Source organism: Mauremys reevesii, linkage group 15, assembly GCF_016161935.1.
Source record: "Mauremys reevesii isolate NIE-2019 linkage group 15, ASM1616193v1, whole genome shotgun sequence".
NCBI lineage: Eukaryota > Metazoa > Chordata > Testudines > Geoemydidae > Mauremys > Mauremys reevesii.
In genome coordinates, this window is record NC_052637.1 from 29,916,349 (window position 1) to 29,930,081 (window position 13,733).

At 47.4% G+C, this 13,733-nt stretch overlaps 1 protein-coding gene across 6 annotated transcripts in view; it reads left to right on the forward strand.

Annotated features, from left to right (window-relative positions):
- The window catches only part of LOC120383361 (39S ribosomal protein L38, mitochondrial-like), a 50,118-nt gene that overhangs the window by 6,022 nt on the left and 30,363 nt on the right, over nucleotides 1-13,733 (forward strand). For 5 of the 6 annotated variants that reach the window (XR_005588430.1, XM_039501409.1, XM_039501408.1 and 2 more), the window contains exons 7-14: nucleotides 97-147; nucleotides 1,161-1,305; nucleotides 2,503-2,586; nucleotides 4,577-4,690; nucleotides 8,963-9,110; nucleotides 10,260-10,393; nucleotides 11,885-11,987; nucleotides 12,121-12,567. Coding sequence is in view for 5 of the 6 variants with exons in the window: in XM_039501409.1 (XP_039357343.1) it covers nucleotides 97-147; nucleotides 1,161-1,305; nucleotides 2,503-2,586; nucleotides 4,577-4,690; nucleotides 8,963-9,110; nucleotides 10,260-10,393; nucleotides 11,885-11,987; nucleotides 12,121-12,567 (1,226 nt within the window). In the remaining variant the exon portion in view is untranslated. The remainder of the gene's footprint in view (nucleotides 1-96; nucleotides 148-1,160; nucleotides 1,306-2,502; nucleotides 2,587-4,576; nucleotides 4,691-8,962; nucleotides 9,111-10,259; nucleotides 10,394-11,884; nucleotides 11,988-12,120; nucleotides 12,568-13,733) is intronic. The other variant, XM_039501412.1, reaches the window with a different exon arrangement.

Sequence of the window (13,733 nt, forward strand, 5' to 3'; positions counted from 1 at the left end):
CTTTTATGTGGATTGGGCTTTCTTGAGCCTCCTCTGGTGCTACATGCTTCCGACTGCGTGTTAGTGTGATCTCATCTCTCCTGACTTTGCATGCAGGGATCCGACCTCTCAGATGTAGACCCACAAGCTTTGCTGGAGACCCTGAAGGTAAGTGAATAAAACATCACTAGTCTTAAAACTGCACTGACCGTGGCTGTGACATGCTAGAACTAACCTCTGACTTCTCCCTCTTGGGGTATGCCTCCTCTGCAGTCAGAGGGGTGACTGCAGCACATGTAGACATACCCAGGCTAGCTTTGATCTAGCTAGCTCGAATAATGATAGCAGTGAAGCCGCGGCAAGGCAGGCTAATGGCTCGAGTACATACACAGGAACCCAGGCAGGCTTGTACAGTCCCTGTTGCCACCTGTGCCCTCACTTCACTGCTGTTGTTACTCGATCTAGCTAGGTCAAAGCTAGCTTGGGTGTATCTGTCTATGCTGTAGTCACACCTCTGATTGCTGTATAGATACGCCCTTGGTCTGCCACCCTGTGTCTGTGTTTAATTGTAACCTCTGCCTCCAAGAGCTTTTCTTCATTGAGACCCATGTTGTGTCCTTGGTTTCTGGGACCTCTTTAGATCAGGGCTTTGAGACCTGGCAATGAGCGTTATGTGTATGCAGAAGACTCGCAGCATTAGGCCTCGGTTTATTTTTCCTCCTTAAATATTTCCCAGCCACATCCAGTTAAAAACCTCCTCACTGGTGAGCATTGAAAAATAGGGAGGCTAGTACATTTGCTGGCGTTGACACGTGCTTCTTGTGGCACAGTCTTTGCCGTGCCCTGTGGCCACCCAAGGTGAAGAATGCAGGCTGGGCAGATCTTCTCTGGGGAGTGATTTGGACTAGAGCTGGACTGAGAACCAGGTATGGGATGAAGGTCCACTGGCCACCCTGTGGATAAATCCTTCCAGAGCAGACAGCAGGCCCTGAGAACACCGTCCCTGGCCAGCAGATCAGAAAGGTGGCACATGCTGCAGCCCAGTTTTAGTTTAAATGTCCATATTCATGTGTTCAAGAATATCATGTCAAAACAAGGCGGTCTCCACGTGCTCTACTGCCTGAGCACCAGGGCATCAGCTCAGTTCTTCATGCTCCCGTGTATGTGCTTTTTATCCCCAGGAAATGGATGACATGGAAGCTGATCTCCTAGGCATAAAGAAGTCTAGTTCTGGGGCTGGGAGGACAATGGCAAAGGGTTCCGAGAAACTTGACTCCTCAAGTGATCTGGCAAAAACTACAGGGAAGCTAACGACTGTTGAGAAAGGTGAGTGTGATGAGCTGCCCCTCTGCTAGCGCTTCCTTTATACCTGGCCAGGCCGATTGCGAAAGGGCTTTGAATGAAGCGGTTGCCCTCTGGGGCTTTGAATATTTGATTCTAGAATATCCTCTGGGACAGGGACTGTCCCATGACCAAAGCTGGATTTGATCTGTTTTACACCTGAACCGAGACCTAAAAATATGTTCAGCGGCTCGCGTTTGTGAACATTAAAAACACAAGAGTTTTGTGTGCCTTCGTACAGCGCCTAGCACAATGGAGTCCTGGGCCATGTCTGGGGCTACTCGGCACTACAACGTTATAGTAAAATAGGGACGGTTCCCTACCTAGAACCAGACCTTGCTGCTCACTTACGTGCAGTGATAAACCTAAGGGCACCCAGACTTTGCCCAGCCAAGGGCCACACAGGCTACTTGTCCAGAGTCTGTGGGTTGCACCTTAGTGAAGCAGACTCTAGCTGTCATCCTCTTCAGACACAGGTGCCACCCCAGGAATCTACAGGTCCCAGTATGCAGTGATCTCTGCCTGCATCCAATCAGACAGGCTGCCCAGGCGGGGACGGCACATGGCTCACCGAGACCTGTAGACTGTGTGGCACTGTACAGCTGCGTTAAAGATGTGTGTGGCTGTGGATCACATTGTAGCACTATAGGTGGCATACGACCTGCCAGCATGCATTAGCTGTGCCTGGGAACACTTATAATAAAGCTCCATGGAGACTGATAGGGTGGGGCTGCTCCCAAACAGATCGTGTTCAAAGGGTCCTTTTTGAGCCGTATGGCTGCAACCTACTGTAGAGACAGCTGGAGGCACAGATTATAGTGAGAGACGGACTGGAGCTGCCGCATTCAGCCTCACAGCAGAGCGTTACCCAAGTTGGTGGCCAGGTTTTTGGCCTCACTGGTTATAAAGGATCCATCTACAAACTAAGGATCAGAACACCACAAGAGGGGAGATGTTTGCATGAAGAGCCCTCGCCAAAGATATTCCACCCCTTGAATCCCTCGGGGAATTGTCTTGTTGTGTGCATGAGAGAGTAAAATAGGCTCCTAGCTGGAAAGGTTAAACCTGTATTTGCTCTGAATAGATTATTTCCATACGTGGGGGGGGGGGGGGAGAGAGCATGGACAGTGAAGAGGCTCTGCCTGTCTGTCCGCAAACCCCCCTATCTGATGGTTTTTGTAGGAGAGTCTGCCACTGGAATTGAAAAGAAACCTCTCTCCACTCCCACCACCCCCCAGCGGCAGTACAAGAAGTTTTCCTTTGAAGGTAGGATTTGGGCGGGTACAGTTGTGCACTCTCAGCTCTCACGGCTTGACTCTCGCCTTTAATTCACTGGGAAACTAATAGCTCTTCATCTCCTTTAAGGATAAGTTTGCTGCAAGAGTCAAGGGGTAACAGGGCACAGACAGAGTCTTTCTCCTCTAGCTCACCAGTTTAACCCTCCTCCAGCTCAAAGTGCGATGAGGGTGACCTGTGGGAAATGAGTGGCTGATCTCCTACTGCCGTTCCTAATGTGTCCATAGCACAAAAATCAACACTAGGATTGGTAGAGAGGCCAAGGACTACATGGGCCATGAACACCGAGTACCTTCTCATGCCCAGCGGTGCCCTCTACAGGTCGGGGTTGAGACAAACTTGGCTCATGGGGCAATGTGAGAATCTCATACATCAGGGGTCGGCAACCTATGGCAGGCGTGCCGAAGGCGGCACACGCGCTGATTTTCAGCGGCACTCACGCTGCCTGAGTCCTGGACACAATCCGGGGGGCTCTGCATTTTAATTTAATTTTAAATGAAGTTTCTTAAACATTTAAAAAATCTTATTTACTTTACATACAACAATAGTTTAGTTGTATGTGATAGACTTATAGAAAGAGACCTTCTAAAAACGTTAAAATGTATTACTGGCACGTGGAACCTTAAATCAGAGTGAATAAATGAAGACTCGGCACAGCACTGCTGAAAGGTTGCTGACCCCTGCCATACATGTTCTCTAGGCACCACTCTCCAGCACTAAATTCACGTAAATCTCGCTGCCAAATGTATATGAGGGGAACATAAGGTAGAAAGAACTCTACAGCAGCTTGTCATGGTAACGCGAAAAAACATGCCACAGAGGTAAAGGAATGTGGGGCTGTGAATTTGGCTTCAGTTCATTACTCTGCCTTGCATCTTCTCTCTCCCATTTCTCTTTAGACGACGAGGATGAGTCTAAAAAGCAAACACGTAAGAGAATAGGGAACCTGGCTTAAAAAATATCCTATAGTGGGGTGTATGGGTGGGCTCTGGTCTTTGAATGGGATTCCTGGGAGTGCCGTATTTAGGGTTATATTGTCACATGTCTTTTTAAATGATGATCTGTGTAACACAGGGAGATCTTTGTATAGAAAGTTTTATAGAAGTATAGTGCTTGACAAGCATTAATAATTTAAATGCCCCCCACCCCTGTGAGCTAGGTAGGTATTATACCAGCTTTATAGATGGTAAAACTGAGGTGCAGCACCTGGAAATAGAATCCGTGTCTCCTTATTTTTCCAGTCCTATGCTTTAACCAGGAGGCTATGCTCCCTGTTCTAAGGCCTACTGAAATCAGTGGAAAGAATCCCAGTGACTTCACTGGGCTTTGGATCAGGCTGTCTATGGGGCTGAGATAATGTGAGAACTGGCCTCGTGGCATTTCCATCCCTGGACAGGGCAAATGCAAACAGAGGGCCCAATCTCAAGTGATTTCAGCCCCATAAATGATCCTTAAGGGAAGACAATAGGGTAGAAAATCATGAACATACATAGAACTCTTGAGATACTGGAGGTCACCCAAATCCAGAGAGATTCAGATATAATGGGATCCTTGCAGAATCTGAATTCACAGCTGTGTTTTATCACCAGTGGAAGCTGCCATCCAAGAAATAGGCATTTTGAGACTGTCCAAATTCACATGACATTGACATTGAGGTCATAGGAGAGATCCAAGACTTTATGGCAAAAATAGGCTAAACTGTCTTTCCCAATGACAATATAGCTCAACCTGCAACTCCAGGTACCCCTAGGAGGAGTTCGCTCTCAAGCACTAATACAAACACAAGGACCCATTGGATTTTACCAGTGACTCCAACAGGAGCAAGATCTGGCTCATGCAGAATCCCCAGTTATAGATGGTGGTCTCGATATTTAGCTCTTTGCAGATAGTCCAGCTCCAAGAAGACAGTTTCCAAATGCCAATTGTTTTACCCCTTTTATTCCCGTGGGCTGATTGCCAGATTTAGATGATCCTTTGGCAGGGCTTTTATCAGATGAGGAGGAAGATGCTGCTAAGAAGTTACCTCCAACAGGCACCAAAAGTAGCCCTGAAAGACATACTGGACCAGCCAAAGGTATGGAGTCATGCTAGAATTATACTCTCTCCACAGAACTAGTTTGGGCTTCTCCGTAATTTGCTTCAGTAGCACGAACACCCTGCTTTTCCCACCTTTTAAATCACTGACCTGTCAATTGTATGGGGACTCCCTGGGTATCAGACATTCTCACTATCAACAAGCAGCACAGTAGATTCATGAACTGACCTTTCACCTCTGTGGACTTGGATTCAAATCCTAGCTTTAGTCTCACCCTTAATGGATTTTTAATCAAGGCATATTTGGTATCTCTGGGGTGGCCCAGGATTGAGATAGTGAGGGCACTGCAGGTCAAGCTGGGGTTCTGGTGGTAGAGCAGCTGGGAAAGAGGGGAACATCCAGGACTAGTATAGCGGGAGGTGCTGGGAGCGTGGAAACAAAGTCTGGAATAGCCGGGGCTGCCATAGGTCTGAGATGCGTTGGTAGGGCTTGGGGCAGACTGGGGTAGCAGGAATCCTACAAAGCAGGATTGAGAGCCTGTAACATCCTCAGCGCTGGCAAGTGCTAAATAACGTCTCCGTGCTAATGGTCACCAAATTCATCCAAAGATGCATTTTACAAAAGAGCAAGAGTGTGTGCAGCAAAGCAGAGCACTAATGCTTTGTCGCTTCCCAGTGATTTGTTCTTTGGCTGCAAAAGAACCATTTACGGGTGATGGCATCAAAGATCCTGCCATAAACAGTTAAGGGTTAAAGTCTCTTTTACCTGTAAAGGGTTAACAAGCTCAGTAACCTGATGAACACCTGACCAGAGGACCAATCAAGGGACAGGATAATTTCAAATCTCTGTGGAGGGAAGGCTTTTGTCTGTGTTCTTTGTTTGAGTTGTGTGCTCTCTTTGGATCTAAGAGAGGCCAGACATGTCTCCAAGTTCTCCTGGAGTATTTCCTACTATTCAGTATAGTGAGTATTAGAAAGGCGAATTAGTCTTATAATTTGATTTCTACATTTGCAATTGTGTGTTTGCTGGAGAAATATCTTTATTTCTGTTTGCTGTTACTTTGATTATTCTGAGAAAGGAGGGGCGGGGGGAGAGCCTCTCCAGGTTTATAAGTTAGACCCTGTATTTTTGCATCCTGGTAATACAGAGATAGTGTATTTTTTTTCTTTCTTTAATAAAATCTTTTCTTTTTTAGAACTTGATTGATTTCTTCCCTTGTTTGGATTTTCAGGGGAAGGGGAGGGGGAAAAAGTGAATCCCTCTTTGTTTGATTCAAGGAGTTTGAATCAAGGTATTTTTCCCAAGGACTAGGAGAGGGGAGGAGGGAAATGGATTATTTCCCTTTGTGTTGAGATTCAAGGTGTTTGGATCTGTGTTCCCCAGGGGAAGTTTTTGGGGGAACAGGGAGTGTGTCAGACACTTAAAACTTGACTGGTGGCAGCGAGAACCAGATCTAAACTAGGATTTTAGTTTAGAGGAGTCCATGCAGGTCCCCATCTTGTGAACGCTAAAGTTCAAAGTGGGGAATAAACCTATGACATGGTAGGCAGTGGTGGGATGTATTAAGAGCCAGAAGCCATTGAGAGCTATTCTTTCCCTCTAGAGCAGGGAGGCAGCCTGTGAAGAGGCGGGGGTAGAGGTATTCAGTTTCTAACAAGGTATTGTTAGAAGGAGTTTCTAGCTGGGCTGGAGGTGTAAGGTTTTCTAACAGGCTTTGTTAGGAAGGACCCCCACTGAGAGGGCATTAGCAGATTACTAGAGATAAGTTACCAAACCAGATTTTCTAGTTTCTTGTGAGCCAGCAAACAGTCAGTAAAACACCATTTGCAAATGAAAAGTTTTGTTTCTTTTTATTCAGTCGTGAATAGAAAGGGTAGGAATTTGTAAACCAAGCAACTGAACCAAGCAACATAGTCAGTTCACTGACTGCAGAGGGGTGTGGCCAGCACCAGAAAGCACAAACATGAGTACCAGTGAAACAGTTAACAAACTGCAACTGGCCAGGCTGCAAGCAAATGAAAAGGAGAAAGCACATCAAAGACAGATGAGAAGGCAGAAACGGCCAGGGCAGAGGCTGACCACAAAAAAAGGATGGAGAAGCAAGAGGCTGACCACAGGAGAGAGATGGAGAAGAAAGAGGCTGACCACAGGAGGGCGTTGGAGCTCCAGAGGGAGGCCCACCAGCAGGCCCTGGAATTAGCAAGAGCTAACCCACATGTTCCAGCCAACCCTAACAATCCTTCTCCAGGCACTGTTCCCCATCCCAAGAAATTTCCCACCTACATGGCAGGTGAGGACACTGAGGCCTTCTTGAAAATTTTTGAAAGGACCTGCCATGGGTACAGCATCCCTGAAGACCAGTACAAGGACTGGTCAGGAAAGTGGACTTTTGCTGTCTATGACAATTATTCCATCCCCATGTTATTGGGGGAGGACTTGGCCAACCATGTGGAGCTGGCCAAGAGGGGGGGAGTGGTCACCCGCAGTCAGGCCAAACAAGCTTCCACTCCCATCCCTGTTCCTGAGCCGTCCACCAGGACTCCGTCTGTGTTACCAGAGACCCAGACAGGGGTGGTGGAACCGGAGCCCATGCCAACAACTAAGCAGCCATAGTACATCCAGTCCCAGAACCGGAACTGGAAGAGCAACCAGCGGCAGAACCATTGCCGGCACTGACGCCAGCGCTTGCAAACCCGTCGCCAACCCCATCGCCAGAGGGCGCCAGCGGGCCTGAACTGGCAGAAACAGCAGACAACCCTAACCAAGAGGCTCAGTCAGAGCCTGAAATATCACCTTGTGCACCAGCGGAGAGCGGTCCACAGTCAACGGAAACAACCTCATCACCTACATCGCTTCCAGAGGGACCAAGCCCAAGTCCACAGTCTAAGGAGGAACTGGTGTCTCCAGCCTCAAGGGAACAGTTCCAGACTGAGCAGGAAGCAGATGACAGCCTTAAGGAAGCTTGGGCGGCGGCATGGAGCAACCCACCGCCTCTCAGCTCTTCTACCCGATCCCAGTTTGTTGTAAAACAAGGACTTTTATATAAGGAGATTCTTTCTGGTGGACACCAGGAAGGCTGGCATCCTCAAAAACCGTTGGTAGTTCCAACTAAGTACCAGGAAAAGCTCTTAAGCTTGGCCCATGATCATCCCAGTGGTCATTCTGGGGTGAACAGAACCAAGGACAGGTTGGGGAAGCCCTTCCACTGGGAGGGGATGGGCAAGGACGTTGCCAAGTATGTCCGGTCACATGGTTAAAAAGTGTTCTTAAATGTCAAATATCTTGTTGTTTACATACTTAGTAGTATATGTAATAGTGCATGTGTTTTATTAATCTGTTTATTTTAACGTTCTAGGAGGAAATCACCGCCAGTGTGGTTCCCCCACTGTCTGCGATTTGGGGGGCGTGTCATAAACAGATAGTTAAGGGTTAAAGTCTCTTTTACCTGTAAAGGGTTAACAAGCTCAGTAACCTGATGAACACCTGACCAGAGGATCAATCAAGGGACAGGATAATTTCAAATCTCTGTGGAGGGAAGGCTTTTGTCTGTGTTCTTTGTTTGAGTTGTGTGCTCTCTTTGGATCTAAGAGAGGCCAGACGTGTCTCCAAGTTCTCCTGGAGTATTTCCTACTATTCAGTATAGTGAGTATTAGAAAGGCGAATTAGTCTTATAATTTGATTTCTACATTTGCAATTGTGTGTTTGCTGGAGAAGTATCTTTATTTCTGTTTGCTGTTACTTTGATTATTCTGAGAAAGGGGGCGGGGAGAGCCTCTCCAGGTTTATAAGTTAGACCCTGTATTTTTGCATCCTGGTAATACAGAGATAGTGTATTTTTTTTTCTTTCTTTAATAAAATATTTTCTTTTTTAGAACTTGATTGATTTCTTCCCTTGTTTGGATTTTCAGGGGAAGGGGAGGGGGAAAAAGTGAATCCCTCTTTGTTTGATTCAAGGAGTTTGAATCCAGGTCTCTCTCCTAAGTACTAGGAGAGGGGAGGAGGGAAATGGATTATTTCCCTTTGTGTTGAGATTCAAGGTGTTTGGATCTGTGTTCCCCAGGGGAAGTTTTTGGGGTATCAGGGAGTGTGTCAGACACTTAAAACTTGACTGGTGGCAGCGAGAACCAAATCTAAACTAGGATTTTAGTTTAGAGGAGTCCATGCAGGTCCCCATCTTGTGAATGCTAAAGTTCAAAGTGGGGAATAAACCTATGACAGATCCCAACAATGGGACGAGCGTCATGTGTGATTTCAACTAGTGCTGTAGACCCAGGGGCCTCTGCTAAGAAAGATCTTCCTTCCGTTTAACAGGGATCTCTCTCTCCTCGGCTCCTGGCCATGCTCCCGTGCGGAGGAGGGAGGAGCTGACATTTGAAGATGATGGGGATGACCTGATGGACGCGCTGGGGTTTGGCGAGAGTCCGAGGGGAGAGCTGAAGCAGGAGAGGAAAGGAGAAGAGTAAGGAGTTGCTAGGAAATGAAGTACAGAGTGACTCATGAGCTAGTCACGCTGGGGTTCAGGCATTAAGTGCCTGGGATTGAAAAAGAGCAGAAGAATATTACAAGTACTTTGTTACCCCAGAGCTACGTGGGCATGAATCACTTGAGCTGAATCACTGCTATGACTATTCTGTGTCGCTGGAGTGGTCTCGAAGGCCAGGTCTGCACTTAAAAATTAGATCAACCTAGCAACGTCCCTCAGGGCTATGAAAAATTTCATCCCCTGAGCACCGTAGTTAGGTTGACCCAACCCCTGCTGTAGGCACAGCTAGCTCAGCAAGAGACCTAGCTACTGCCTCTCCGAGAGCTGGATTAGCTACACTGACCGAAAACCCCTTCCCTCAGCATAGGAAGCGTCTGCGCTACAGCAGCTTTGTTGCAGCACTACAGCTGTGCCGTTGTAGCGCTTGTTGTGCAGACAGGACCGAAGCCATGGACACAGGGGGAAGGGAGAAGGAGGGGCACGGTACCGAAGCTCTGATCACATATCCAGTTCTACTAAAATGAGCAGCGATGAAATAGTTAACTTTGTTCCCATGTAAACTGTTGTGATTGTCAATTATTTATATTGCAGTCGCATCTAGGAACCTCACTTATGGTGGCCCAGGACCCCATTGTGTCAGGTGCTGTACAAACACAGCACAAAAGGACAGCCCCTGCCCCAAAGAACTTCCAGTCTAAGTAACACCCTGTTGAGATGGAGCAAATCTCACCCTTCAGAGCTATTGTTTCAGGCTAGCTGGCTGCAGACTCATTCCGGCCGTCCTGCAATGGGTCAGCATTGGAAATATTTCCTTGCAACTATAAGGGCTAGAAATTTAATTTCATAGATATATAGGTATTAAAAAAAATAAAAAAAGAACCAGAAGCAGAAGCAGCTCAGACTGAGAGCTGAAATTAAATATCTATGAAATTAAATTTCTACCCCTTATAGTTGCAAGGAAATATTTCCAATGCTGACCCATTGCAGGACGGCCGGAATGAGTCTGCAGCCACTCCCACGTCAGCTCCTCAGCGCAGCCTCATTTGCCCGCATAGGGAGACAGACGGTGCTTCAATGATTTCCGCCCCCACCTAGACACTTGTAACTCTTTTTGCTCTCTGGCAGGGAAGAGCCCCGCCCTGCCCGCTCCAAGCTGGAGGAGTTGTTGGGCAATGGGACTGCAGCCAAACTCCTGGAGAGACCGATCACGGGAGAACGCAAGGAGTTCAAACTGGATACAAAATACCAACAGCATCCTGGTGAGTAAGGCCAGAAACCTGCTGGTTTAGCAACACTGTGAAGGGTGGCAATTTTTTGCGACGTTGCTATACTGGTAATAGTCCTAGTGTAGACACAGTTATAGCAGCATAAAAGTGCTTTTGCTGGCATAGCGTATTTTGCTCGGGGAACCAGTATAAGCTATACCAGGAAAAGCACTTTCGTGACTGTAGATCTGCATTCACACTGGGAGGGTGTGACCTACCCAGGGTATAATCTAGACTAATGAATAGCTGTGTCACCCCTGCTCTCTTACCTGGCGTGCCATTCACATTGCATTGCTGCTGTCGCCTCCAGGCTGGAGTGCTCCCAAACAGCCGCCGGCATGTAAGTTACTCCCATCTGCGTCTGTGAGCTGCAGCCAAACAGCCACATCTGGGCTCATACCAGCCTTGGGTATAGTACAGGGTGACCCCAACTCACTCCCAGTCTTCGATTTTTCCCTAGAAATGTATGTCCCATGCTGCCCAACCCACTCCTGGACAATACATGTGTATTAAGTCCTTTAACGCTTTAAGATGATAATATGCCAGCTTATTATTTCAAATAGCTTTTCAGACACTTCTGTTTAAACACACTGGATTAGATAAACCAGTAAAACAAATGTATTAACTACAAAGAGAGAGATTTTCAGTGAATAAAGTAACGAGGCATAGAAGCCAGAAATGGTTACATGAAAAGTAAAGATAAAACGCAACTAGTGCCTAACCGAACAACCTGTGTTAAATTCAAAGCAAAGTTTTTCTCGCCACATGCGCTCAATAGTCTTACTGGCCAAACTTTGTAGGCCAGGACCCCTTCTTCCGTTTAATGGCTGCTTACTTTGTCCCTTCTTGTGCGGTGAATCGATGAGCAGAGAGGAAAGGGTACCTCGGGCGCTTATTCCTCCTTTTTATAGTGTCAATCCCCCTCTTGGAAAACATTTCCTGCTGAGATTCAGGAGACAGAGTGTCTACATGTAAGGATATTTCCTGCTGGTTTTCCCCACCTGTTTGAAACTCCCTTTGTCTCTCTTCCTGCTTGATGACTCTGTTGATTGCTTAAATGCAAATTAAGCAGAACACGCATTCCTTTGTTTGAGACAGAGCTGTTTGCTAACCTCAGCTGGAACGTGTGTTGTTAACAGCTTACAGGGAAATCTGATAACTTCCCATACAATGTTGCCATGCATATTTTATCAAGACAGCATTGACTAGCAAATTATGAGCCTTCAAATGATACCTTACAGGACCGAGATAGTTGCAGTAGGGTGTGGGCATGAGATAGTTGCAGTAGGGTGTGGGCATGGGGTATGTTCCGTACTGGTTTGCCAGCATAACAATACCAGTATAGCTAGAACAGCCAAACTTTTCTAGTGTCGGCAGGGCCTAAGCGAATTACAGTGAAACTCCCAAACGAGAGCATGGGAGTGGGTGGTGATGCAGCCTGCTTGCCTCCTGGGGACCGACTTTAGTCTCCACGTCTCTAAACAGATAAGGAAACCCTTTGGGGCGATGAGGATTTCACCTTCGGGGCCTACCAGCCCACCCTGGCCTCCACACCCGAGGGCCGGCAGTCAAGACGACAGTCTGTCAGGTATGTCTTTGTATATGAGGCCCGCCTGTGTCTTTTGCCACAGTAATCACCGGGCCGTGCTGCCTCCCAGCAGGGAGCTGCCGAAGTCCTAACACTCTCAGCTTTGTGTGTCTGTCTCTCGCTCCCGTTGCAGGTTTTCAGCCGAGAATATCCATGAACTGAACATGGACCAAAGGTCCAAACCAACCACTCCAGCCACCACGAGCCCCATGCGAGGCAGTAAGACCGGCGCTGACTGGCTGGGCTTGAAAGACGAGGACTTTATCGATTTGGACCCTCCATCTCCAGCCAAGGACGCCGCCAAAGGTAGTTCTGCGGCAGCCCCTTTGAACACGCCATCCAGGTCCTCCGCCACCAAGCAGCCCAGCCCAGCCAGCCAGCTCCTTCCTGGGACAAAGTCAGCTGCAGAGGAAGCAGCAGCGAAACCCAGACCACAGGAGGAGGAGGAGGAGGATAGCTGGCTGAACGACGCCTTGTCTCGAAAGAAATCCCAGTTGCAGGGGAAGGTCAAGGAGAAAAGGGCTGGGCCCTCGGGCTCCCTGAGACAGGATGACGAGGTGGACACCGTTACTGTTACCAGGTAAAGACGTGCCAGTGGGCTGCTTTTCAGAAGTGTAGAGCTCCTGCAGCTCCCACTGGCTTCACTGGGGGTCGCGAGGGTTCAGCACCTCTGAAAATCAGGCCAGGTTTAAGGGCCTAACTTTAGGCACCCAAATGTGACTATTTTTGTTGGCAAAAATAGAAGTGGGAAAAGAGCATAGGACTTCCCAGTTTCCAGGTCAATGCGGAGTCCAGACTGTGCGGCCTTTCATTGCAGCTGCGAGGGACATTACGCAGGCTGCCATTGTAACTGTGTAAAGGCTACAGTGATTTACTCCGGGAAGCCTGGGTCAACGATCCAGAAGCCACCAAAAATTCAAACCAGTTCTGTTTTCTCTTCTGCCTTTTTCTGATTCAATAACTCTTGCTCTTAACTTGTAAGTTACAAGCAAAGTCCCTCCACCCTATTTCAGTTATATGAGTGTAGTAGCTATGGTAATATAAATAATAAGATTAACGAGCATGACAAATATAAGAAAACTAAGGAAATTCCCAGGCAAAATCTTCATGAACGTAGAGTTACGGCTGAGAACAAATTGGCTATGGCTTTTGCTGCCCAAAGCAGGATTGATGGCTATAATTAGGAAGAGCCTGTCAGACAAAAATGAAGTATCTTGGTAGTGTGTAGTCACAGTTTACTGTTGTGTGCATTTGCTCCTTCAGTCTTTGCAATTAAGGACAAGTCTACACTGTGAAATTAAGTTGATTTAATCGATGTTGACACAGAGCCACCGCAGTAATTAAATCGGTTTTGTATGTCCACACTAGCTCCTTCTGTTGGTGGTGCGTGTCCTCACTAGGAGTGCTTGCTCAGTCTGTCAGCATGGGGCACTGACAGCTGGAGCCCCACTGCCCGGGGCTGACAGACGGAACAGTCTGATGTAAGCAGCACAGTGTCTACACTGACACTGCATCGACCTAACTACATCGACCTAAGCACTACTACTCTTGCGGAGATGGAGTTATTAAGTTGATGTAGTGGGCAACTGACATTGGCGGAAGCAACATTGTAGTGTAGACGCTTACAGAGTTAGGTTGATGTAGTAAGCTGCCTTACATCGACCTAACTCCTGTAGTGTAGATCAGGCTTAAATGTTTCAAACCAAGTGAATGCTGAATACTTCCATAGCTCTGTTAGGAGGGGGA